Source organism: Drosophila yakuba, chromosome 3L (genome assembly GCF_016746365.2).
Source record: "Drosophila yakuba strain Tai18E2 chromosome 3L, Prin_Dyak_Tai18E2_2.1, whole genome shotgun sequence".
Lineage (NCBI taxonomy): Eukaryota > Metazoa > Arthropoda > Insecta > Diptera > Drosophilidae > Drosophila > Drosophila yakuba.
In genome coordinates, this window is record NC_052529.2 from 9,724,684 (window position 1) to 9,749,015 (window position 24,332).

The following is a 24,332-nucleotide window of genomic DNA, read 5'->3' on the forward strand; positions in this document are numbered from 1 at the left end:
AAAAGGCGTTATCTTAAAAAGTATATTTTATACTTATGTATGATAAGGGTGCATTAATTTCCATAACATACATCATAACATCTACAACTGTAATATTTAAACAGACTTAAATTAATAATAAACTTTATATGTGTGCTTTAAAACCCAATGGATAATTCTCGTTTTTCCGCTTGTGCATGATTCTCCCATTGTTGTGGATTTTCCTGCCAGCACGTGACACATTGAAAATAAGCCTGGTCGGCGGAAGTCGTTTGGCACCCATTTTTGGCCTACGCCTTGGCCATTTCCCATTTTCCACTCCCCGCCCACAGGCACACACGCCCGGGGGCGGGTCTCTAAACCAGTTAGCTACTTTGCATTAAGGCTCGCCCCGGGAGCAGCGTTGAGTGGCCAACTATATCCGACAGCACTCAGACCAGTCCGTTGTCTCTCAATCGAGATTCACATGGAGATGAAGCGATGCGTTGACGTGTTAGCGGAAAATGGACGCGTGACGAGGCTCGGGGAAATTGGGGGAAATTCGGGGAAAATGGGAGGACAGGATGTGCTGACTTGACAGGGGCGGAGACCGAAAAGCTTCCGCTGCCATGGCAGCCCAGCCGCAGAACAGGATTTCGTTGCGGGCAGCATTTTCGACCCCCTGGCGATAATCCTCTCAGTCCATATGGAAATGCAGAAGCGACAGACGATGTGAGGGAACATACACTTGGAGAAAAGTAGATACACTTTGTATTAACTACTATTCCATCACCTCCAATAATTATACTCCAAAAGTTTATTAATAGTTCTGTATCTACCATTTTGTAGAGCTCTTTCTTTCAGTGAACCCTTAAAGCAGATTCGAAATCATCGTGGGCTACACAAACTATCTCCTCAAAAGCCTTTAAAGGCGCCTTGGAGGTGGCACAGCTGCCGGCGAAAGTTGTTGATATTTTGTTAACAGATTTATTTGCGCTTCGTGTTCACGCTTTCATTTGCAATTTTCCACTAGAGCTCGATGCTCTGTCGATTTTCTCGCTTTTCGATTAACCGTAGAAGTGGTGCCTCGAATGTTTTGTCCCATTCAGGCGATGGAGTACAAAAGAAATCAAAGCATTTGAGGGAAGCTGCCATTCGCTGTCAAACCCACTTCAAGTGGGCGCTCCTTTGGGTCTGAGAAGGTCCTTTTGTGTTCAAGGTTTCGGTGGTGGCATTTTGACAGTCCCTGTCCCTAGTCCCTAGTCCCTAGTCCCTAGTCCCTAGTCCCTAGTCCCTAGTCCCTAGTCCCTAGTCCCTAGTCCCTAGTCCCTAGTCCCCAGTCACTCAGTCAGTTTGGGTGCCGAGGCGTAGGAACTCTCTCTCGTCTGTCAATCTCCTGCGAATTGAAGTTGATTTATCCTGGCGGCGGAGGCTTTAAAGTGGCTTTAGACATCTCTGAAATGTCCGGCAAGCTTAACTTGTGCTTCCCAAGTAATTGTTGTGTGCAAATTTAAGGGGCTTTAAAAGTTCCACAACTTCAGGGCTTTCCACTTGGCTGCGCCCCTTTGAAAGTGTGCAGGAAGTATTAAAATATTCATACGGCTTTTCGGGGCATAATTTAATTACAGCCCAGGTTTTTTTTGTGCATCTCCTCGTCTGAGAAAGCTGAGGCTGGGGGGAAAACCTGTGCAGCGGAAAATCGTTTGTCACTCCCGTCGGGACTTATGCTTTCGTTCCTGACGTTCCTTTGACTGCCTTTTGACGGCCTTTTTGCCGCCTTCGCAGCATTCGGTTTTTGTTTTTGACACAGAAGGCCTCAAAACCGACTGTCTGCGGGCTCCAGTTATCTTTCCGGTACTTCAACAAATATACTTATTGTGTATTTCGTCACATCAAAGTAAATACTTTGTGATGTCCCTTGGGAAGGGATTTTGTTCGTTGAACTCTAAAAATTAATGAGTTATGAAGCTACTCAGTTTGGAGCTTATCTGTCATTTCCACATCAACTCATATACCTTCCGGACCAAATAAAAACAAATTCTCCCATTCAGACCCAATTAGGTAAAGTTATTATTTTGGTATTACCTTTTTCGGACCTAAGGTTTGTTTACCCAGAAAAATTGTTATGGTTTTTAATATTTCCGACTGTTAGTTTCTTACGTTTTGGTTCGGCATCAAAGCTGCAAGCTCATTTAAGCTCTTCCCACTCTTTGTTTTGATTGTGAAATAAACTCTTGCCCGGCTCTTTGAAGGCCAAAAACACCCACGTTTAGCATTTGTAAATCAAGCGAGAGGAGACAAGTTTATCATGGCCTTTTCGGTGGCAGCTGCTCCCACTCCCAGCATTTCCGAGTCCACGAGGGATTGGAGTTGATGCGGGTGACTTTTATTCCGTTTGGTATTTTTGGAGCACAGCTGGGTGGCATTGTCACATTTATTGGGGCTCTATGGGTGCAGCCCATCATCCACTCCAGACTGCGAGTGGGCGTAGTTAACACGCCATGAAGCCATAGCGCAGCCCCCCGGGGCAAAGGTCACACTCGCGGCGCACAGACAGAGTTGCTGATTAATTGATTTTATATCGAGCGCAATTTCCCGCGGCGCCTTGCGGCTGTTTTTCCAACGGAATATACGGAATATACGGAATCGGAAGCCACTGCAAGCGATGCCGTGCAATTTATCAGACAACTTCCAATTAACACTTATCTGGCCTTTTCCACACCCAACATCTCCAGGTTGCGAAGTTCGATCCTCTCGATTTTCCGCCAGTGAAAGGCGAAGAAGAGCAGTTTGTTCGAGGCAACTGAGTACTTTAGTAGTACAGGAGGACATCCAATTAGCTTAATTAGTGTCGCTGTTTTTCGCAAGTTTTATGGCAACGTAAGCTTGTCGGCAAAAGTAACAGATAAAGTTCAGATTTGTAAAAAGGTAATGTATATTCAGCAATAAAATCGTTGAAGAAATGCAGTTCATGCACATGTGGACTCACAATTTACATATAGCATATAGTACTATGCCAACTATATTTGACTTATCAGCGACAGTAGCCCCAAAAATATTTACTCCTCTCGTTCCGTACGAATATGAAACGTTTATTTGCTTAGCTTAGATAACAACAATAGCGACCAAAGTCGTTAGTTTATGTACAAAACACGAATACCAAATGCAAATACCAATACTCGAGGGCCCATAAAAGCGACGCGTTCTCGGCTATTGCCAATCTAACTGCAATGGCACTTTCAGTTTTTTTTTCAGCTTTTAGTTTGGAGTCTACTGGATCGGATTGGCTTGTGGGAGACGAGTGGTGACCAAAGTGGTGGTTTACCAACAGCCCTGCATCAGACCCAGCTGCTGGATGGCGCCGCATCCCACACGGTTCTGCATGTAATCCGGGAAGTTGCTCTGCAGGACTCGCATCGTATTCCGCTTGTAATCGGGCACCGCGTGGGTCACCAGCTGGCAGGTCTGGCTGCGGTAAACCGGCTTGAAGTTGGCCTCCGCAAACGTGGAGTTCGTGTCCCAGCGGTACACCTCGGCGTCGCCTTCGTTACGGAAGAAGATCGCCGAGCCGTTGTCCGTGCCAATGATGACCATGCGACTGGGCTTCTTGCCGAGATCTGCAAGGAATACAACAAAATTAATCATTTAATATTCTAGATAAGTATCCAAACCAAACTCACCCAAGATGCGTCCATCGGCCACTCCACTCCTCAGGTACTCCGACTTCAGAGAGAACAGCTTGCTGGTGCTCAGGTACGTGAAGTACAGTTCCGTGGAGCCGCAATCCCTGCGGATGAGGGCTATGTAGAGGACATCCCTCGACCGACAGCCGGCGGTTACGGCCTTGGGCAGCACCACCCTGAATCCCCTGTCCGCCTGGAGATTGTACACGATGATGGCCCGATTGGCGGCATCACTGACATAGACAAAGCAGCCGCCATCCGGAGCATAGTCCACCACCAGATATTGGAGACGGGAACTGCTGGAAGTCAGACCCTCCAGTGAGACGGTCTTCAGCACCTTGCCCGTTTTCACCGACATGGCCACCACTTTCGGTGGACACTTGCGCACCGGAGTCTCCAGAGTGTTTACTATACCCGTGTCCAAGACCCAGAGCACCTCGTTCTGGTCCACCACCAGATCCACCACCGATTGCAGCGCCTTGCAGTTGCCCTCCTCCTGAAGATCCCAACAGGGATAGGGTTTGAAGGTGGTGGAGCAGGTGCCCGGCTTGGCACTGGTCTTCACCAGCGTGGCCGGAACTCCCTTCCTGTAGCGCGGCAGAGCCAGATAGATGGTGTCTCCAATGAGTTGGGCACGCGTGGCAATCACATTCTTGGGTATGAACTTTCCGGAGCTCTTGAAGAGCGACTTGGTGCTGGCGCAAGGGAACTCGAACTGACCACCCGTCCATTGGATGGGCTGGGAATCGGAGTGCGCCCGATCCGGAGTCCACAATCCGTACTTAGTGCCCTGCGAACGGGCCCATCCAGCCAGGCAAAATCCAAGGATCAGGACCAAGTGCAGTCTCATTGTGGCAGCAAATTGTTAATGGTGTGGCAACGACGTTCGCGTTCTGCTCCCCAATTTGGCCAAGTGGCGTGCTTATATAACCCAACACCACATAGAATCTGACCAGCAAACGGCAACGTGCCTCGCAACTGATTTTTTGCGAGCGACATAACCTTGGCCAGAGTTTACCAGCAAACGCGTTTAAAAACTAATTGCATTCATAGTTGAAATGGAATCTTCAAATTGTGCTATTAATATGAACAATTCATTATACAACTATTACCCAGCTATTCTAGGACAGAAGCCCAAGAAGTTCTCCCAAGGAGCTAAAGGACCAAGGCTAAGGGCACATTCCTCATCCAATTATCCAATCGACTAACTAAGTGGCATTGCAATTACTGCAGTCAATTGAAAACGGAAGCCCAAGAAGCGTCTGCAGATTGCCGTAGATATTTTTAGCTAATTAATTGCCGGCAATAGAATGACTGACCTCAATCTGTGATTTTGCCAATACAGTGTGATTGGAAGGAAGAGTGAGAGAAAAATCTCAGTATACCCGGGATTTCCCTGCAGAATTCCCAGGCCATTTTGCCATTTCCATCACCGTAATTGCCCCTAAATAGGTTAAGGCCCTCGATACGGGCAGACGACAACCCGGAATCGCCCCAAACCAAAACCAACGTGTTTGGCATGTTAAATTGTCAGCCGAAACCCGCATTCCGGTTGGCTTTTCCACCCACTCCCACCACCCCCCCGGAATGATTTATACGAGACAAGCGCACATACATAGATGGAGCGAAAAAAAATTGATGACAAGCATTTCCGGGCTACTCATCTGACATAATTTATGTAAACACTTACCTCCCACAAAAAGCCACACAACAAAAACTTTTCTGGGGGTAGATAAGAGACTGCCGACTGACCCCCATTAGCTGGGGAAACCATCCACTGGTCGGGAAAACCATGGCCCCACTTTCCGCAGGCCGTTTTCCACACATTACATTGACAGTTTTTGGTTTATTGCCCGCTAACGGGGTGTATGCGTCATTTGGCAAAGTCGGGGATTATGTGCGACTTCTTTAAAACGCGCTCGCACTTTCCCGCGCTCCGCAAAGCAAAGTTCACCTTTTTATATATGTGCCAATAAAAATCCAATTGAAAACGCAAATAAGCCAATAATTAGCGATTTTTTTTTGCTGTCCCGCAGCAGTGAAAAAACGCGCAAAAAGAATTGTCTGTGGTCACGTTTGATTTGTTTTGGTAAATGGGCCAAATGAGGTTTATGCTTTTTTAACTTTGTGCTGAGAAAAGCGATTTTCTTTACCGGGAATTTCACATAAATTAAATGAAAACTTCGGACAAACTTTTTTGGAAATGCTGAACTCCAGGGTGGGCAATAAGTCACTTAATATAAAATATGTGACTGTTTTTTAAGAAGTATTTATATGATTAAATATCCTTACTCGAAAAGAAACATGGTTCTTTTGATCGGTAAAACTAGATTTAAATTGGTTTTTAGATAAAGCTTGCAGAGGTTTACAGATAGTACAGGGTATTACAAAGTCATCAGCTGCGCTTAAAGTTAATCTTCCCATACAATTCGCCGCTCGCCTAATTTATGTGCTTTGCTTTCACTTTGCTGGCTTTCTTTCGTCGGCCAAGTTTTGTTTACGTCTGCTTAAAGTTGTCCACATTGGCTCTTAACCTTTTGCAATCGCCATAAATTATTGCCTTTATCCAGTGGCCCATCTTAGTTTAATTGTTTTGCAATAATTGAATTCATTTGGCTGGCTCGTTTCATTCTGACTCGCCGACAAATTGCTCTTGGCACCCTGCTGCTATCTGGTGTGCATATGGAATATTCACTTTTTGCACACAACCAATGCTATCAATAAGAATTTTACGTTTTACGCATTTGTACGCATCTGTCGATATCAAGGGGAAAATATTTCCATATTTATGGAATATGTTGCGAACTGTGATGGGTCTTAGTGCACTACCTTATCATAATCATTTAAAGACTAGAGATGAATATACTTTTGCTGATTGTAATAATCGCATCTGTGGGCTTTCTTTTCAGAGTAAAAGAGTCTTAGCATCGTTAAATTTCCATTTGCATACTTTGCTTTTATTTATGTTGGATATTTATCTACATAAATATTTATCTACAGATTCACCGTAGATGTTGGCCTGACTGACAATCCCGCCCACACACACACAATCACATCCGCCTGCTTTTGGGCATGTGTGTGCCATAAATTCGGGGATTACGATCGGGTGAGGGCGACTTGTGGCAGTTTATTGAATCGAAATTCACAAAAATTCAATCTGCATGTAATTTGGCATTATAGACAGGACCGGTCCAAACTCATTCCCGCATGCGGAAGGAGCCGACAGTCTGACCTCCGATGAAAGGGTTATCAAAATGTTGACCCGCCGATGGTCATTTGCTGGGAAAACTTATTTGCTGTAAGAAGATTAAACATTTTGTGATTTAATGTAAGCCCACTGCTGGCCATAATTCGATGCACGTGCTGCTCCATTCCCACAATGGCGCCGGCCAAACAAAGGACTCGGCAGCTGGACACCAACACCTCCTCCGCCCACTCGAATGTGTCAAAGCATTTTTATTCGCTGCGAGGGTTTTTTGCGGGTTCATCGGCCACGTCTGGCGGATACACCTTTAATTCCATCGCCCTGAAAACCACCCAAGTTCACAAAGAGCCTTAGAGCAGGCCACAAAAAAATATGATCAAAAATGTGGTTCCAGGGGGCACCCGGATTTGAACCGGGGACCTCTCGATCTGCAGTCGAATGCTCTACCCCTGAGCTATACCCCCGACTTGATTTGCCCGAACTCGGAGCGCCTTTTAAAGTTCCCAACTCAGATAAAATGCCGCCCTTGCATTTATCTTAAAATAGAAATGAAATCAAACTGAAATGAAACGGTTTTGCGAAACTGTTGGGTGTGAATCACACGACTGTGGGGCTCCCATGATTCTCCAGCAACTTGCAATCTTATCTGCCAATAATGTGCCCCATCTACCCGAACTTTCTCCTTTCGCGCCCAAACTCCGAAAGCAAACTGATAGCTGCAGGCGGGCTGACAGATGTTTTTGTCAGCCAAAATAGCTGGTAACAACACAAGCCAAGTAGATGAAACTTTCTCGGTCGCTGAAATGCAGGTCACAGACGTCAGCATTGATATTGAACTTTTGGGCCACTTTGGCAACAGTTTCGCAGTGACCCCTGAACTTTGCCTGCCAAGGGCTGTAACTTGCTGCTCCTTCGAATGCAGAAGCGATCGATGAGTGACAGAAGCGGATTGCCCAACTTTAGCTAATTATCTATTATTAGCTATCATCAGGGTACAAACTGATATTGGGAAAATAGTTATAAAGTTATAAAAAGATTAGAAGCGATTAATTAGGCATTGTACAAGCAGCTATTCACAAACTGTTATTAAGACAAAACAATTGAAGTAAAAATCTAGAAAATGTATTTAAAGTGCTTAAGAAAAGTACAAATAATCCAGATCATCACATTATAGAAGGGGTTACATTTGCATTTGTTTTCCGCATCGGTTTCCGCATTGCTAAGAAACCGAGTGTTTGCAAGTTGGCTTAGAGTTCTGGCCGATTTCCGGCGTAGGCCAGACGTGCTGGCTGGGTGGTAACCGGTGACCACGCCAGCAGACAGACACTTGTTCCCCCCCATGTCAAGCATCTAACGACCTTGCTGCAACACGCTCCAGATGCCGGCTGCAAAAGTCGTCGCGTATAATATATATAACTGCAGGTCTGCCGTCGCTCAGACAGTTTTATGTTCTGGCCAACGTGGTGGTGAATCAAGTCGAGTGCAGAAGCTCACTTTGTGGAAAGCGCAGAAAGAAAACCCCGAAAATGTCGCAGCTTCATCTGCTGCTCCTCGTCGCCTCCGTTTCGGTGGTCCTGGCAGGATACAGCTCCTCCACCGACGAATCGACGGATGCGTCCAACTCCATTGGGGGCAGCAAGTGCGACAAGAATCCGCTGAGCGAACTGACCTTCCAGCTGAGTGGCAGCAGCCTCCACTGGCCCTGTGAGTCCACCAAGAACATCTACGTCCAGTCCGGCCGATATGTGCCCCGGAACGTGATCGTGACCCGGGCCCAGTTGCAGCGGGATTCGGCGTTCGTGGCCCTGCCCAGATACAAGCAGGGCGTGCCCTTCACCCTCGGCAAGGTCAATCTGAAGAAGGGCGAATGCCTGACCAAGATCGCACCCTATCCCTGCTGGGCCATCCAGGAGGAGGGCAACTGCCAGGCGCTCCAGTCCGTCGTGGACATAGCCGTCGATCAGAACGTGAGTGCAATTAACGCCTGTATTGTTTGGTCCTCAGCTTTTTTTTTTGGGGCTCATCCAAACTGCCATTTCTGCCTTTAATTACGGACTGCTTTTTTTTGGCCACCATGGCGGCATAGCACTTTTGACCCACTTCCTCCTTGATTCCTGCTAAATGCTTAATTTATATTTTTATCGCGGGTATATTAAAGGGTAGCATGGGTATGCTCTTAGGGGAACAGGCTTTTTTCTAAAAACGAATTTTACTGATTGCCGAATGAAAAAGTTAATGCGTTGAAGCAGTCTTAAATTTTCGTGCACAGCTAGCCCCTACAAAGTCGATCAGAATCAAGAGTTTTACTCCAGGGTATCCTTTTCGCATTAATCCCTTGCAGAGCAGCCTTTTTAAGCGGCCATCGTCGCTGTCGACCAAAAATTGCTTTTTTAATCAAATAAACGGGGCGACAAAAGCGAAGAGCTCCAAATAAAATTCATGCCTGGCAATTGGTGGCGCCAATTCTACCACGGGTAGAATAAACGGCTGAAAAAGTGGTTGGGTAAATGGAATATTGTAAAAGGCGAGGACTGCAGCTGAAAACTGGCATGTAAATGCAGTGAAAAGTTCTCGGAAATAATTCGGAAATGCCCGGAACAGGCCATCCAACCTTGTTTTGTGCATTTCGATTGCACTTCAAAGCTTGTAAGTTTTAATTTTAAATGACAGATGCATTCGCATCCATAATAATCCAATGATATTACACAATGTTTACATGGATATCTATGCCTCAATGCAAATGAACTACTTACAATGCCGAGCATAGGCTGCAACTTAATGATTTCCTTCAATTATTGTCGGCGTCAATTTGTTCTCATTTAAATGCCATTCCCGTTTAGCTGCATTTATGCAAATCATTTCTTTATTCTATTTACACAAAAGTCGACGAAACAATAACAAACAGCAAACAAGCGAGGCAACTGTATTTATTTATTTGCGCAATTTTCCATTCAGTGCTTTTCGCTGATACTCATTTTTTTCTTTTTTTTTTTTTGCCACATATTTGCGAGTGTGGAATTTTTAACGCCGTCAACATTTCAATTACCCGCCAGCAAATGAAAACATTAAAAACAATCAACATGAGCTGCAATTGATAGCAATTAATAATTGTTTCATTGTTCGCAGGGACTTCTGTGGGCCTTGGACGTGGGCATCGTCAACACCCTGGAGCAGCCCATCCGTAGGTGCAGTCCCAAGATCGTGGCCATCAACACGGCCAACAACAAGGTGGTCAAGAGCATCGACCTCAGCGACCTGGTCACCTCCGAGAGCCGCCTGCAGTTCATCGTGGTCGACTACTCCAAGGACAACAAGCCATTCGTGTGAGTGCCATCACCTACTCTTTCAGTCTTTTATAATCTTTTATATTTATTCGGATATATATAAGCTTAATTTGCGGAGACTTTATCTGTAAAATGAGCTGAACTTAATACCTTTTTAAAATATTTCAACTATGAAATTAATACCACGCTTTACATTGATATTAACATAATTACTAACCATTATTTTATATAAAAACATCTCCATTAGTACAACGAGCGCATCCAATGTGATATACATTCATGATATATAAATACTCGTTGAAATCATCAAACAGAATCAAGAGTTTGGAGTGCACTTGAAGTACTCTTTTAATCATACTTTCAATCAATGATCATTGAGCCAATTAAAAGGGAGTTAGCTACTTAGAAGCCCATATCTTATCTGCTCATGGTAGTTCCCAGAAGTGTGGCTCATATACCATTCACTGCCAACCAATTAAAATCCCATGGTGCATAGTACATGGTATCTAATCTCATTTCCCTTATATTCCCTTTACCTGCAACCATAGCTATGTGGCTGACGCTGGAGCCCGCAGTATCCTGGTGTACGACATCACCGGCAACAAGTCCTACCGCATTGTCCTGCCCAAGGCGACCGCCCCCACCAGCGATGTCCTGTACGTGGCGCTCACATCGAAGCCGGACGGCACCTCCACCCTGTTCTTCAGCTACCTGAGCTCACCCCGTCTGTACTCCATCAAGGGAGAGTACCTGCGCGTGGGCCAGGGAGCGGGCTCCATCATCGACGTGGGTGCCAAGCCCTATGGCAAACAGGCGGTGCTCCTGGGCGCCGACGGTGGCACCTCGCTCTTCTTCCGCTACAAGGGCGAGAACGACATTTACCTGTGGGACTCGGAGACCTGCTTCAAGGCCGCCAATCTGCAGGAGGTGCAGCGGGGTGGCGACTGCCGCCTGTCCACCCAAGTCCTGCCGGGACACAAGCGTTTCATGTGGGCGCTGGAGAGCAACTTCCACGACTTCATCTCGGATCGAACGGGCTGCAACGGAGCCTCGATCGTCCTGCATCCTGTGGTGCGGGAATGTGACGATTGAACCGGGATCCCCACACTTTCTTAGGCTTAAGATTGAAACTGAATTGTTGTCGTTACTGGGTCTTATTAAAATTTGGTGAATGTTTATAGTTATGCACGTTTTGGCCGTTTATTTTTGGTTTATCTTCAACATTGGGACTTTGAAAACAAGTTATTCCTCTGCATCTGCTTGGCACTTCAGAGTCTCAGCATTGAAATACTGTCCTTTTGGACAACTATAGATCTGCAGCTGGTGATCAATGCATATGCAATACTCATCCTTGGTGGAGACATTGGGACAGCTAAGAACCTCAAAGTCCGAGCACTGATGGATTTTCTCAGACACGCAGGTCATGATCCTAGCATCGATGTGGAAACCGGCGGGACATGTCATCACCTCCAGTTCCCCATCAACGCACTTGCAGTATTCGATTTCAGAGGTTCGGAAGGGACACGGGTACCTATCGTTGTTCATGCACGTGTGAGACTCCTTCGCCTGCATCCGCATGCTCCTGGTGTCAGGCACACAGCTGTAGCTGTTGAAGACGAATCCCTCGCGGCACTTCATCATCAGCGGATACAGCGAGTTGGTCGTGTCATTAACGCAGACGTAAAAGTACCTGCTATCAGCCGCCCATCCACCCACTTGACCCGAACGACTGCAGGTGAACTGCTCCTGAGTGCACTGCTCACTCTCCCGGGGAAGGACGCAGGTACCGGTGAGGGAGGAGTAACCCGCTCCGTTGGAGCAGAGTCGAGGGGTGTCCACGCTCTGGTCGCTGCACTCGTGGTACCTCCTGCAGTCGTAGGGATCCGGGAACAAGCCCGCTTGCTGGCAGCTGAAGGGACCCCTCTTGGGCACCTGGCACTGCGACTGGAAGGTGCAGCCGAAGGTTCCCTCGTCGTTGCAAAAGAAACTGTACTCCGACTGGCAGCCCAGCATCGAAATCGTTTCCCAGCTGCCGGTGGCATCGCGGATGCAGTAGCCCAAAGTGGTGCAGTTCAGGCAAACGAAGCCGGGAATGCGCACATCTTGGCAGGGATTAGCATTGGCCCTAGCCGATCCGATGGCCAGGGCGAGCAGGAGTAGACAAACCGGCACTGAAGATCTCATCTTGGAGACTGTTGGCTAGGTCAACCGTGGGACTAGCTTTTATAGCAGCTCCTAATCAGCCAGACAAGTGTCTTTTCCTTAATTAAACAGATAAGCTCTAAACAGTATTATCGACTTGAAAAGGAACCAAAATCATTACGACGTTCTAATAATTTTAGGAAACTTACTAAGCGTAGCTAAGTTTGTAATTAGTGCAAGATGGTCATCAAAACCGAAATTTATTGAAAATTGTTTTTAAGCTTATCAACAAGCACCAGCGACACACGCAAAAGAAATCAGATTGAAGATGGTACCGCCCGAGCATCTATAATACTCAATATCACTGCCCTTATCGCGGCAATGATAGTAGCCCGAGCAGTCGGCGGGATCCCCAAACAACCCAAATCGCTGACACTTTCCAGACGAACTGGGCAACTCGCCGCCATCAGAGGCGGCCATTAGGCAAATCCCCAGCTTGGCATCATAGGTGTAACCCGAGGGACAGTAGTTAAGTTGCCATTTTCCATCGATGCACAGGCAAAAGACATCGTTTGCAGTGCTGTTGGGACATGCGGAGGCAGCATACTCCTCCTGGCACTCAACGGTGCCCATCCTGCAGACCAATCGATTGGCATCGAAGTAGGCTCCTTCGGGACACTGCCAGATCTGGAGGTGCTTATCCAGGCACAGGCAATACTTATCCACCTCTGTGGCCATCGGACATTTGGCGATCTGGTGATTAGTACAACTCGTACTGTCTGTAGAGACGCAGGCTTTGATAGTTTCATTGAAGTAGAAATCATCTGGACAGGATTCAGTAGCTGCATCCAATCTCTGCTCTCGATAACTGCCGTTCTCCAACCCTTTTCCCATTTGAAACAGGAGGAAAACAAGAGAGAACGCTATAGTCGAGTTCCCCGACTATCTGATACCCGTTACTCAGCTAGTGGAAGGGAGAAGGAGAGTCTTAAACACAGTTTTTGGCGGTTTGTAGGCGTTATAGTGGGCGTGGCAGAAAGTTTTTTGGCAAATCGATAGAAATTTACAAAACCAATACAAAAATGAAAAAATTTCAAAACATTTTTCAAAAGTGTGGGCGTAGCAGCTTTGGGCGGTTTGAGGGCGTTAGAGTGGGCGTGGCAGAAAGTTTTTTGGCAAATCGATAGAAATTTACAAAACCAATATAAAAATGAAAAAATTTCAAAACATTTTTCAAAAGTGTGGGCGTGGCAGTTTTGGGCGGTTTGTGGGCGTTAGAGTGGGCGTGGCAACATGAATCGACAAACTGCGCTGCGTCTATGTCTCTGGAGTCTGTACGCTTAATCTCAACTTTCGAGCTTTTGTAGTTCCTGAGATCACAGCGTTCATACGGACGGACAGACAGACAGACGGACAGACGGACAGACAGACGGACGGACAGACGGACATGGCCAAATCGACTCAGCTATTGATCCTGATCAAGAATATATATACTTTATATGGTCGGAAACGCTTCCTTCTGCCTGTTACATACTTTTCAACGAATCTAGTATACCCTTTTACTCTACGAGTAACGGGTATAATTAGGAGCCAGATAAACAGCAGAGATGAATCCATGTTGCAAACTTTCCAAATATTCCTCTTTACTCCACCTTATATAGTACCTCATAACCAGATGGAGAATGTTTCGGTATAATTAATAGATAAACTGCAATGTTGTACAGAAAAAGTCATTCTTTTGAACATATATGACATTATGAAGAACAAAGACAACTTGAAGCCCAAAATTAATTTCATCTTCATTGCAGTTATATTGAAAAGATAAAAAACTAACTCGATCCATATGATCAAACTCATAATTACCGCAATAGAAATTTAAAAATTCACGTCGTTAGTAAACATGACTTGTTTATTAAATGTAGTCCAATGTAATATAATCCCGTGAAGAATAAATAAAATAGGGGGGAACATCTGCCCTAGCAGCTTCCCAGGACGCAGGAGGACAGCTCGGGGCGGTAGAAGGTCCCATTGGGGCAGTCCATGTGCCGCAGGGTGCCATTCAGAGCTGAGCAGTAGTAGTACTTGCGGCAGTCGTTGCCATCGGCCATCAAGCCCACGTGCTGGCAGCTATTGGGCAGCACCGAGAAGTCGTCGTCGTTGGGATCCTCAATGATTACGGAAGGATCATCGGTAGTGGGCGGCAGGATATTCGAGCCGCTGCGGCAGACGTAGTCCACGAAGGTCTCGCCATCGTTGCACCTGTGCAGCGAGGGATAGATGACGATGGTGTCGTTCAGGTTCTGGTTAACCGTCGACTTGCAGACGTAGAAGATATTGGGGTTAGTGGGCCAGGCTGCCACGTGTCCGGCACTGGGGCAGTAGTACTGTCGCTGCAGGCAGACGGAGTCCGTCAGGGTCAAAGTGCACTGGCCAGTCCGCGCATCGAAGGCCTTGTCGTTGCCACAATCCACGGCAGCAGCCACCAGAGTGGCGCCCACGAAGTAGCACATGTGGTACTTCTGGCAGTCGTACGGATCCGGAAAGATGCCCTGCGAGGTGCACTGGAAGTTGCCCTCTATCCCAAACGGATGACACGGCCCCGTATCGTTGGTGCAGCTGCCCAGTCGAGCATTGCAGTAGTATCCATTCGCCACGTCGCACGACTCCACGGGGATGTTCACCCATCCGTTGGAGTGGCGCACACAGGTGGCCAGCAGCTCACAGGACTCACAGATGGGTCCCGGACTCTGGCGGCCCTCGCAGGAGTTCGTCTCCCGCGGTTGGATGCGTCGTGTGGTCACAGTGGCGCCCATCAGAAAGGCCACCAGGTTGAGCAGTAACTGTGGGGTAAATAGAAATGAAATGCATATACATTTATCTCATTTAAGAGTACAAAAATCCCTACCACGCTCACTAATAGTTTTTTCAAGAACATGACAATGTATTCCTTTTTTGTCTTTGTTTCTGGTTAGTTTTGGTCCAACTTGCACGAGAATCTTCGATTGTCTGATTTCAGACTCTTGTGGTGACAGCAATAAAAGCCCCAAAATAGCAGACTTTAGATAGCATTTTATATCTTTTGTGTGTTTGTTTGTCTATCAACTTTCAAAAGTCGATGGGAGTTGGGCAAAGTGGCAATCGCAGCGACGTTTCTAATTACAACAACTACACGGATGGGGAATGCCGCAATGATGAGTGAGTGAACCATATTTACTAGAAAATGGTTCAACTAGATTTGAGTCGAGTGGCTGTTTAAGCAGTAAACAAAACGGTATTCAGAGCACTTTTAAGTGCTTTCGGATAAATATTTGTATACCATTTCTTTCAATAAAACTGACCACAAGCATTCCATTTGTAAATAAGCACTTATCGTAAAGCAATGTACTTAAATGCCAATTATACGTATATCTACATTTTTAATCTTAATATGTTAATGTCTGTAATTGAGTTCCGCTTCAATTTGTTTTGAAATATTCATGAATATTCGCCAAGTTGAATAACGGCAATGGGTTAGGTCACCGCTAAGCACTTAGCCACGTCATTCACCGCACTATTGATGCGGCGCACCCGCCCAACTGCGTGCCCAGTGTGAACGCACTTCTTTATACGATAGCCAGGCTGAGCCCACGAGCTCCAGTCGATAGTGTCAGCTCTAACGCCCTAACAAATAAAAAAAAGGAGGAGGAGCAAAAGGACAAAGGATGACCAAGATCCCAGGCAGCAATCTGGAGTTCGTCCGCGAGGAGGACTTCGTGGAGTACTACATATTTCCCAAGATCCCCGACAACGTAGAAGATGAAGGCGCGCTGCGCAAACTGATGCTCCAGATCCGCAACGAGATCTCGGCCATTGTTAGGGAGAAGTCCTTGGAGCGCAGCTATCTGTGGCACAAGGACGAGTTTCAGCTGCAGGTGCGGCTGGGCAGCGCCGAAGAGCGCCTGCTGAACGAGGAAACGAACCCGGAGCAGGAGGCGGAACTGGGTATGCGCACAATGTGTTCTATAAATAGCTTCATTTCTGCATTCTAAATCATCCATTTCCATGTCCCCGCCCAGGCGACCTCCCACCGCACTTCCACGGCGTTACCCACTATGGCGACAACATCAGCGACGAGTGGTTCGTTGTCTATCTGCTCACGGAGATCACACGTGCTCGCGGTGACTGCATTGCACGGGTGAGCGATTCAGATGGCGAGTTCCTGCTCATCGAGGCGGCGGATGCCCTGCCCGACTGGGCGTCTCCGGAAACTTGCGAGCAGCGCGTTTACCTGGTCGGAGGTGCCCTGCAGCTACTCCAGAACTCCGCCGCCACCAGCCAGGACGAGCCACTAACCATGGCAACTGCTGTACAACGTATACGAATGAATCCCACCCTGTATCGCTGCTCGCGGCAGATACAGTCATGCATTGACGCGCGACTGAAGGAGTACCAGATCGCTCAGCCGCACTTCTCCATTCATCGCCAGGTGTTGGAACTCCCGCACAGCGCGGCACAGCTTCTGAAACAAAAGCCAAGGCTACTCTCCTCGGCGGTTCGGGCTTTCTGCGAACGGGACTCCCTGGACGTCAAGGCCCTTCGCACCATGCGTTATTTCCCACCGGAGGCAACACGCGTGCGCACCAACGTGCGTTTCACCCGCTGCCTGTACGCCATGTTGTCGCACCAGCAGTATCTTCCCGAGAAGAGACTCGGTTGGCATCTCACAGATCCTGTAAACGAACCGGAACGGTATAAGGAGCAACTCTTGGGCTTGAAGCTGGCCAGTGGATTGGAGATCCTGGCCACTCAAGCCAAGCGGATAGAGGGCCAAAAGCTGGAAGATCTTCCTGCATGGCGATCGTATCTGCGGAGCTTGCAGAGCAAGGGCTACTTCCGGGACAACATCGAGGGCAGTGCCGAGTACCAGGCGCTGCTGAACAAGGCCAAAGAGTATTTCCATGGCAACCAGGAGCGTTTCCGCACAGCCTCCAGAGCGGGCGCAGAGATCCTAGATCTCTTGCTCCATCCAGCGGAGGCTGCTTCGGAGGAGCTGCGCGATGAGGAGAACAACCTGCAGCCCAGCGACTCGGATGAGTGGTTGAATATCAGCGCTGAGGATCTGGACTCCATGCTGCAGGATCGCTACGGACCCAAGAAGCTCTACAAGCCAAACGGACAAATGAATGCCGAGGAGTTCACCAAGCAGCTGGCAGAGTTCTTAGATCGACAGTCCAACTACGAAGGCATTGAGCACCGCGGGCTTGAGGAGCCGGAGCTGGACTCTGACGACGACGAGCCGCCGCCACAGGCCAAGAGTTCCACAGGACTGGGGGCGAAGGTCAAGAAGAATCCCTCCATGCGCAAGGCTTGCCAGCGAAATTCCGTTATCCAGCCAGAGGAACCGGACAGCACACATGTGCGGAATTTCTTGGACTTTGTAATACCCGAAGACAACTGGGACTCCACCTCAGAGATGAGTGACTACGCAGACGAGGACGATATGGAGAGAAATCTTAATTCGCTTTCTGGCGGTGGCAGTGTGTTCCCACTCGACCGACAGATCCAATCGTACATGGAGCAGATGGACCGCGAGTTGGCGCAGACCAGCGTGGGCAAATCCTTCCACGGCAAGAAGGCTCCCCCAAAGGCGGATGAGGATGATTTCGACGACATTGAGGACTTTGAGCCCATCAATATAAACGTGAACACGCTGCGCAACATGATGGATAGCTACCAATCGCAGGTGGGCGGCGCAGGTCCTGTTTCCAATCTGTTTAGCGCCATGGGCGTAGGCATGTCAGCTGGCGAGGACATGGAGCATAAGGATATATCCGAATCGGCCGTGTAAGCGGGATTACAGGAATTAGTCTAGTCGTTAAGTCCATTAAATAAACGTCAATGTGAATATTTCAATGTAATATGGGGAGTATGCTTAATTGCTATTTTTGATAACTAATCCTTGGATGCAGGCACAAAGTTTCCATAGTCGCGTCTGACCTTCATGGGTGGTTCGTTGTTGGGAGGATCATTCCTTTGGTTATGATCATGTGAGCGTTTGTAGCCCCCAGATCCTCCGGAGCCTCCACCTCCTTCATACCGATCCCGGCGCTCCCTGGGATCGTATCTGTTGTTGCGGCGATTGTCTGTGGGAATAAATGGGTGGTTAAGCTATAAATAGGAACTGAGCTTCCCGGGTATTACCCATAAATCCCCGGTCCTGGTTGTTGTGGTAGCCAGCTCCTCCTCGTCGCTGCCAGCCCCTGTCGCCGCCTCCTCTGCGATGTCCGTTGTAGCGATTGTGATAAGGATGACCACCGCCTCCTCCGCCCTGGAAACCGCCGCCACCTCCGCCCATCCAGTTCTCCACGATTGGCGGTTCCGGCACAGGCTTGCTGCAGTGCGCCATGAACTCTGGGTCGTCGTCGGTGAAGCGGTCTGCGAACTCAAGTTCGCAGGACTCCAGAAAGTTCGCGTCCCTTTCGACCAGACGGTTTATCTTTCGGTTGGGGTCCACCATTGTTCCGAGATTTATACAAATAAATTCCCTTTGACTGTATTTTTCATATGGAAGTGCGCCCAACACAGCTGTTGATGCGTTCAGCACCGGTTGTTTAGTCACTGTGACTTTGGTCTGGTCACGTTATCAAAACAAATGTTTCACTATTCACCATTAACATATGTAATATATATGATATATATAGATCAAAAGAAGTTGAGAAAATTATTAAATTAACAACATGTAAACGTTGCCTAGTAATTAATAATGTTAATTTTTAGCAATGTTTTACAAACTAAAAATCACCGAATCCAAGGCCTGCTGAGCGCGCCCTTCGCTGCAATGTGGGTGTAGTATTTTGCCGCCCGCTCTAGTACGGTCACACTGCTCGAGCGGGGGCGACTTTTCCGCGGAAAAATGTTATTAATTAGCCAGAAGAAGAAGTCCCAACTCTTCACCCGCCAGCACTAGAGAGCAGAACATGTCCCCGCCGCGTCAACACAGCGCATCACGGATCACAGCCCACACGCACGTCCAGCATACAGAGGAGCAGCACCTCGTCTTCGGCAGCGGTGGTTGGAGCAAAAGCCCCTGGAGATCCCACTAGCCATGGAGCAATCTGTGTCAGCCCGCTGGCTGAAACGCTATCGCGCATTCTTCCTCGTCCTGCTGCTCATCGTGGCCATCCAGTTGTTCCTGGCCTACAAGTCGCTAGACATTGTGGGCGGCGGTTCGGGTTCCGGATTCGATGCGGCTGAGACGCCCGTCAGTCCACCCCCACCGCAGTCTCAGGCACGGGTACAACCACCTGTCAAGACGAAACTCACTGCCCAGCAACTGGGCTTCCAACCAGACTGCGACATTCTCGCCAGGGAGGCCATCTCCGCCCTGCAGCGCGCCAAAACGAAAGACTGTCGTGAACATATCGCGCACATCGCCTGCGCAATCCAAGCCGGACGCTTCTACGCTCCGCAACTGCGGAGCAGCTGTCCAGCTGGTAATCACACGGCCAACGTTTCACTGGGATGCTTTAAGGATGAGAAAGATCGCCGCCTGCTGGACGGCTACTACAGCAGCTCCAAGACCACCAATTCTCCAGCCAAATGCGTGGAGCTATGTCTGCAAAGCGGTTATCCGTACGCAGGTGTGCAGTACGGTCGCGAGTGCTTTTGCGGTTACGACACGCCTCCTAGAGCCGCCAAGCTGCCGGACTCCAGTTGCAACACCAAGTGCCTGGGCAACGCCAAGGAAATCTGCGGCGGATTCTACGCCATGAACATTTACGAGACCGGAATTTCCAGTGAGTACGCAGAAGGGACTTTATTCTTTGTATAAATGATTCTAACTAATTTTTTAAGTAGCTTAAGTATCCTTATTTATTTGAAACTTTTTCTTGCAGAGTTCACGGCTCAACTGGCGGCCACCACTCCACCCGAGGAAACGAAGCGCGTGCGGATCGCATTTCTGCTGACGCTCAATGGCAGAGCGCTGCGTCAGGTGCACCGACTTTTGAAGGCGCTCTATGCTCCGGAACACGTCTACTACATTCACGTGGACGAGGTGGGTCAATGGCCGGAACTCGGCAATTAAAGCGCGCGCAATTAATTGCGCTAATTTGCACAATTTAACACACTGGCGGCCAAAATAGTTAGCCACTGAATGATTTATTTATGGTACTGTGCGCAGCTAATAGCTGACTAGCTATTTCAGAAATGCCATGAACTGCATACACAGTTACTGGTTATATCAACTGACTCGCCAAGTGCACAATCAGCACTGCGTTTAATTTACATTGTGCTCTAATTGTCCAGCCCACTTACGAATTGCTAAATCTTTGTAGTGTGCGTGGCGCGGCTTATAAAATATCTCAGTATCATAGTATTTGGTGTATTTCAATTAACAATCTGTTTCTCTTATAGCGCCAAGATTACCTGTACCGGAAGCTGCTGGAGCTGGAGTCAAAGTTCCCCAACATTCGTTTGGCGCGGAAGCGATTCTCTACCATATGGGGTGGAGCCTCTCTCCTGACGATGCTGCTTCAGTGCATGGTGGACCTCCTACAGTCCAACTGGCACTGGGACTTTGTAATCAACCTAAGCGAAAGTGATTTTCCAGTAAAGACCCTCGACAAATTGGTGGATTTTCTGAGCGCCAATCAGGGCAGGAACTTTGTTAAGGGTCACGGCCGGGAAACACAGAAGTTCATTCAGAAGCAAGGCTTGGACAAGACCTTCGTCGAGTGCGACACGCACATGTGGAGAATAGGAGATCGAAAGTTGCCAGCTGGCATTCAAGTGGACGGAGGCAGTGACTGGGTAGCGCTATCACGACCCTTTGTGGCCTACGTTACTCATCCCAAGGAAGACGATGAGCTGTTGCAGGCTCTTCTGAAACTCTTTCGACACACGCTACTGCCGGCGGAGTCATTTTTCCACACGGTCCTCAGGAATACCAAGCATTGCACGAGCTATGTGGACAACAACCTGCACGTCACCAACTGGAAGCGGAAGCAGGGATGTAAATGCCAGTACAAGCATGTGGTGGATTGGTGCGGATGCAGTCCGAACGATTTCAAGCCGGAAGATTGGCCCAGGCTGCAGGCCACGGAGCAGAAATCACTGTTCTTCGCACGGAAGTTTGAACCTGTTATCAACCAGGCGGTGCTGCTTCAGCTGGAGGAGTGGCTCTATGGGCCATACACTAGCGAGTACGCCAATCTGCATGGCTATTGGCAGTCCTTGTATCATCACGAGGATATCCATGGATCAGGCGATGATTTAGCCAGAAGTATTGGTGACAGCGTTATGCGTCTGTCTGCCCGTCAAGCCAAATTGGATCCTCTGGAGTTGATAGAACTCACTCACTACCTTCACCGAGATCAGTACAAGGGGTTCCTCGTCCGCTACAGGGCCAGAGGATATACAGGCAAGCCACTGCACTTGGAGACGAGAGTGCGACCGACGCAGCAAGGAAAGTTGGCGAGAAATGCCCGCTTCAGCAAGAGATTGCGGAACTTTGAGGTCTCTACGGACTTCGATCAAAAGGAGCAGATTGCCCGGAACTTTGGAAAGCTCTTGGGTCCCCAAAGTGACTTGCTATTGAGCTACACACTCCAAGCCAACGCGGATTCGGGTGCCGCGTCCCATTCCTACAACCTCACCCTACTGTGGATAGATCCGCTGGGCCGACTGCAAGACTTTAACGAATTGCATGTGGAGGACTCCGCCAGCGATGTGATAAACCACTCAAAAACTTTGCTCAAACATCCCATTACACCGGGGATCTGGACAGCCAAGTTAATAGGCCGCAACTCGATCTATGCGCAGTTGAAATTCCTAATAGCCCCACTGGCCTACTACAAGGGATATCCGCTGGCAGAGTCCTCAGAAGCTGCGACGCTAAACGCCGGGCTGGCTGTAGCTCTGCCAGAAGATTTCGAGATGCCCGTGGAGTGGCAGCAGCACCTCCAAACCGACGATGAGCAGTTTACCATGCGCGATGAATCCCTGGCCAAGGGAAAGATGCTGGGACAGGAGCTGCACAGTTGGATTGACGGACTGGTTGCCCAATTCTTTCAGCTGCGTGAGAGCTGTGTGGTGGAGGCGGACAGCGAGGTTTCCCTGCCTCTCTGCAGCGACGTCCCCTGGAGCTCACTGGCACCCGATCCCAAGAGCGATGTGGATGCCCTGCTCAAATGAGCCATTGCCATGCGTCAATTTTGTTATTAATTATCTAGTGTAAATACTCGTCGAGATTTAGATGCCGAGCCGCAATTAACGATTTTTTGATAGCTCCTTTTTCTCCTTAATGTTTTCGTATTGATTGTTGTGATAATGTGAACTTTTAAGCGCCATCTTGACCGGATGCGGAACTCCACCGCTCCAATAATAGAGCATAGCATTTTGGAACTAGTTAAGTTAGTTAGGTTTGAACGCCTTGTAAATACGCAACGCACTGGACACCAAAAGATCGCATTGCAGCCAAATATCGTGGAGGTTATCCAGAGTTAACTGTACATAAGGTTAGCTAGACGCAATTCCTTAACTAAGTCATAAGCTAGGGCACTACCAACCAGATAGCAATTGAATCAGTTGTATTCACAAAGTTTCTTCGATTTTTTGATTCACATATCAAGTTATCCAAAATAAATGAGCAATTCTACATGTACTAAGTGGTCGTTCAAAGATTCATTCTGCTCCTCTTGCGAGGTTGAACACACCCCTCTAGGCGGAACTTTGGGGGCCGGAATTCCAGGTATTTTATGGTTTTAGTAGGTTAGACTTATGGAGACTTAAAGCCAAGGCTATTTGTACTGCCGTTCGCTGCTGGCGGGCAGCCTAGATGCACAGATCCTCGTCCGGATCCTCCTCGTCGAAATCGTCGTCGGCATCGGGCGTGTATATTATGTTTCCCTCAGACGGTTCGCATGTGCTGGAATGTATACGAGCATATCATTAAGGAGATTCTCCGCAAATACCCCGAGAATCTCTTCTTATTCGAGGTAACCACTAACCGTTCGTATGGAAGGGTGAGTGCATTGCGGGCCACCACTTCATCCTCGTCAAGCTCGATTTTGAAGGTGCTGCTGGCCGGCTCTGGGGTCTGCTCCGATTCGGGCGAGGGCTGCTTGGGGGAGGCACCTGCAGGTAGTCCTCCGTCCAGCGGCGTTACCTGGAAAGAGGTTTTGCTGACTTGGCAGGAGTAGCGCCTGTTGGACACCCCACCGCCCGGCTTTCTTGAAATCAGTGAGAGTAATTTGTCGGATTCTAGTCGTAGGACCAACTCGGCCAGGTACTCGCAGCCCGCCAGGATGTAGTCGGCATGGGGATTCTGTAGGTGCTGCGGGGAGGCCCACAGGAACACACGGCACACATTCTCCGAGCGCCGCAGGCGGTTGAGGAAGCCAAAGATGAAAGCGGGCGTCTGGTAGCACAGCAGATCGGCCAAGGTGGGCAGGATGACGTTGAAGCCAGTGGATTTCGAGCGAGGACTGCTCGCCTCCAGGTCGCCGGCTTCTCCCCCGGCAGTGTTGTTGTTTTTGGTGTTGGCGCACTCGGTGATCAGCGCCTCGAAGGTGGCCACGTGCTTCAGGCTGACGCCGGTGGGCAGGGCCTTGATGGTTTCCGCCCCCTGTCCCTGCTCGTGCAGCAGACTGCCGATGAACTTGGGGGCAATGCGCTCCCGATTTAGCTCATCTGTGGTCAAGAAGGGAGATGGGGAGCTGCATTAATTGGCAGGCGATGGGGTCGTTATTGTTTACTTACCTATTACGAGGACCACTTTCTGATTGGTCACCACCAGGTTGGAGAGCATTTTGTTAGCATTTATTGTGGCACTACGTTAATATTGTTTTAAATTGTGCTTTTTGTTGAAGCTGCCAGTGCTGCTAAGCCAAAGGCGTTAGGGTGTTTCAGTCGTTGCCAGTGGGTCACACTGGCGGCATATGGGAATCCAGGGCTTCGAAGTAAATATTTTCCAAGCTTTAGCCAGATAATATATAGCTTGTTAATTTCTGAAATCAAAACTAATGTAGTCAGTAGAGTCTATACTCATTTGAACGTATATTCAACGCACACTATTTTTTT

At 48.4% G+C, this 24,332-nt stretch overlaps 9 protein-coding genes and 1 non-coding gene across 10 annotated transcripts; 3 read left to right on the forward strand and 7 right to left on the reverse strand.

Annotated features, from left to right (window-relative positions):
• Positions 1 to 3,029: 3,029 nt before the first annotated feature.
• Positions 3,030 to 4,546, reverse strand: LOC6533520 (protein yellow). The gene is made up of 2 exons (XM_002094195.3): positions 3,639 to 4,546; positions 3,030 to 3,575 (listed from the first exon to the last, which is right to left on the reverse strand). The coding sequence occupies exons 1-2, from the start codon at positions 4,489 to 4,491 to the stop codon at positions 3,280 to 3,282; spliced, it is 1,149 nt and encodes a 382-aa protein (XP_002094231.1). The 5' UTR covers positions 4,492 to 4,546; the 3' UTR covers positions 3,030 to 3,279.
• Positions 4,547 to 7,238: 2,692 nt separating this feature from the next.
• Positions 7,239 to 7,310, reverse strand: Trnac-gca. The gene has a single exon. It is a non-coding gene; the product is annotated as a tRNA-Cys (tRNA).
• A 977-nt stretch (positions 7,311 to 8,287) lies between these two features.
• On the forward strand, positions 8,288 to 11,318 carry LOC6533522 (major royal jelly protein 1). Its single transcript, XM_002094196.4, has 3 exons — positions 8,288 to 8,813; positions 9,973 to 10,169; positions 10,679 to 11,318. The coding sequence occupies exons 1-3, from the start codon at positions 8,373 to 8,375 to the stop codon at positions 11,220 to 11,222; spliced, it is 1,182 nt and encodes a 393-aa protein (XP_002094232.1). The 5' UTR covers positions 8,288 to 8,372; the 3' UTR covers positions 11,223 to 11,318.
• LOC6533523 lies at positions 11,303 to 12,334 on the reverse strand. The gene has a single exon (XM_002094197.4). It carries the CDS (start codon positions 12,312 to 12,314, stop codon positions 11,373 to 11,375), a length of 942 nt encoding a protein of 313 aa, XP_002094233.1. The 5' UTR covers positions 12,315 to 12,334; the 3' UTR covers positions 11,303 to 11,372.
• A 223-nt stretch (positions 12,335 to 12,557) lies between these two features.
• Positions 12,558 to 13,889, reverse strand: LOC6533524. The gene is made up of 2 exons (XM_002094198.2): positions 13,864 to 13,889; positions 12,558 to 13,191 (listed from the first exon to the last, which is right to left on the reverse strand). Exons 1-2 carry the CDS (start codon positions 13,887 to 13,889, stop codon positions 12,558 to 12,560), a joined length of 660 nt encoding a protein of 219 aa, XP_002094234.2.
• Positions 13,890 to 14,160: 271 nt separating this feature from the next.
• LOC6533525 lies at positions 14,161 to 15,311 on the reverse strand. The gene is made up of 2 exons (XM_002094199.4): positions 15,178 to 15,311; positions 14,161 to 15,112 (listed from the first exon to the last, which is right to left on the reverse strand). The coding sequence occupies exons 1-2, from the start codon at positions 15,205 to 15,207 to the stop codon at positions 14,249 to 14,251; spliced, it is 894 nt and encodes a 297-aa protein (XP_002094235.1). The 5' UTR covers positions 15,208 to 15,311; the 3' UTR covers positions 14,161 to 14,248.
• A 603-nt stretch (positions 15,312 to 15,914) lies between these two features.
• On the forward strand, positions 15,915 to 18,169 carry LOC6533526 (protein ecdysoneless). Its single transcript, XM_002094200.3, has 2 exons — positions 15,915 to 16,253; positions 16,328 to 18,169. Exons 1-2 carry the CDS (start codon positions 15,974 to 15,976, stop codon positions 18,097 to 18,099), a joined length of 2,052 nt encoding a protein of 683 aa, XP_002094236.1. The 5' UTR covers positions 15,915 to 15,973; the 3' UTR covers positions 18,100 to 18,169.
• Positions 18,132 to 18,914, reverse strand: LOC6533527 (RNA guanine-N7 methyltransferase activating subunit). Its single transcript, XM_002094201.4, has 2 exons — positions 18,453 to 18,914; positions 18,132 to 18,394 (listed from the first exon to the last, which is right to left on the reverse strand). The coding sequence occupies exons 1-2, from the start codon at positions 18,766 to 18,768 to the stop codon at positions 18,204 to 18,206; spliced, it is 507 nt and encodes a 168-aa protein (XP_002094237.1). The 5' UTR covers positions 18,769 to 18,914; the 3' UTR covers positions 18,132 to 18,203.
• Positions 18,915 to 19,105: 191 nt separating this feature from the next.
• On the forward strand, positions 19,106 to 22,914 carry LOC6533528 (xylosyltransferase oxt). The gene is made up of 3 exons (XM_002094202.4): positions 19,106 to 20,047; positions 20,147 to 20,307; positions 20,667 to 22,914. The coding sequence occupies exons 1-3, from the start codon at positions 19,357 to 19,359 to the stop codon at positions 22,443 to 22,445; spliced, it is 2,631 nt and encodes an 876-aa protein (XP_002094238.1). The 5' UTR covers positions 19,106 to 19,356; the 3' UTR covers positions 22,446 to 22,914.
• Positions 22,824 to 24,288, reverse strand: LOC6533529 (elongator complex protein 5). The gene is made up of 3 exons (XM_002094203.3): positions 24,012 to 24,288; positions 23,261 to 23,942; positions 22,824 to 23,178 (listed from the first exon to the last, which is right to left on the reverse strand). Exons 1-3 carry the CDS (start codon positions 24,058 to 24,060, stop codon positions 23,085 to 23,087), a joined length of 825 nt encoding a protein of 274 aa, XP_002094239.1. The 5' UTR covers positions 24,061 to 24,288; the 3' UTR covers positions 22,824 to 23,084.
• Between the last annotated feature and the right edge of the window lie 44 nt (positions 24,289 to 24,332).

Coding starts and splice junctions, on each gene's coding strand:
- LOC6533520 (XM_002094195.3), bottom strand. CDS start 4,491: ATGAGACTGCACTTGGTCCTGATCCTTGGATTTTGCCTGGCTGGATGG. Junction 3,576..3,638: donor GGCCGATGGACGCATCTTGG/GTGAGTTTGGTT, acceptor TATTCCTTGCAG/ATCTCGGCAAGAAGCCCAGT.
- LOC6533522 (XM_002094196.4), top strand. CDS start 8,373: ATGTCGCAGCTTCATCTGCTGCTCCTCGTCGCCTCCGTTTCGGTGGTC. Junction 8,814..9,972: donor ACATAGCCGTCGATCAGAAC/GTGAGTGCAATT, acceptor CATTGTTCGCAG/GGACTTCTGTGGGCCTTGGA. Junction 10,170..10,678: donor AAGGACAACAAGCCATTCGT/GTGAGTGCCATC, acceptor CTGCAACCATAG/CTATGTGGCTGACGCTGGAG.
- LOC6533523 (XM_002094197.4), bottom strand. CDS start 12,314: ATGAGATCTTCAGTGCCGGTTTGTCTACTCCTGCTCGCCCTGGCCATC.
- LOC6533524 (XM_002094198.2), bottom strand. CDS start 13,889: ATGGATTCATCTCTGCTGTTTATCTG. Junction 13,192..13,863: donor TCATCTCTGCTGTTTATCTG/GCTCCTAATTAT, acceptor GACTATAGCGTT/CTCTCTTGTTTTCCTCCTGT.
- LOC6533525 (XM_002094199.4), bottom strand. CDS start 15,207: ATGTTCTTGAAAAAACTATTAGTGAGCGTG. Junction 15,113..15,177: donor AAAAACTATTAGTGAGCGTG/GTAGGGATTTTT, acceptor TTTACCCCACAG/TTACTGCTCAACCTGGTGGC.
- LOC6533526 (XM_002094200.3), top strand. CDS start 15,974: ATGACCAAGATCCCAGGCAGCAATCTGGAGTTCGTCCGCGAGGAGGAC. Junction 16,254..16,327: donor GGAGCAGGAGGCGGAACTGG/GTATGCGCACAA, acceptor GTCCCCGCCCAG/GCGACCTCCCACCGCACTTC.
- LOC6533527 (XM_002094201.4), bottom strand. CDS start 18,768: ATGGTGGACCCCAACCGAAAGATAAACCGTCTGGTCGAAAGGGACGCG. Junction 18,395..18,452: donor CCAGGACCGGGGATTTATGG/GTAATACCCGGG, acceptor TTATTCCCACAG/ACAATCGCCGCAACAACAGA.
- LOC6533528 (XM_002094202.4), top strand. CDS start 19,357: ATGGAGCAATCTGTGTCAGCCCGCTGGCTGAAACGCTATCGCGCATTC. Junction 20,048..20,146: donor TTACGAGACCGGAATTTCCA/GTGAGTACGCAG, acceptor TTTTTCTTGCAG/AGTTCACGGCTCAACTGGCG. Junction 20,308..20,666: donor ACTACATTCACGTGGACGAG/GTGGGTCAATGG, acceptor TTTCTCTTATAG/CGCCAAGATTACCTGTACCG.
- LOC6533529 (XM_002094203.3), bottom strand. CDS start 24,060: ATGCTCTCCAACCTGGTGGTGACCAATCAGAAAGTGGTCCTCGTAATA. Junction 23,943..24,011: donor GAAAGTGGTCCTCGTAATAG/GTAAGTAAACAA, acceptor TCTTGACCACAG/ATGAGCTAAATCGGGAGCGC. Junction 23,179..23,260: donor CTCACCCTTCCATACGAACG/GTTAGTGGTTAC, acceptor TATACATTCCAG/CACATGCGAACCGTCTGAGG.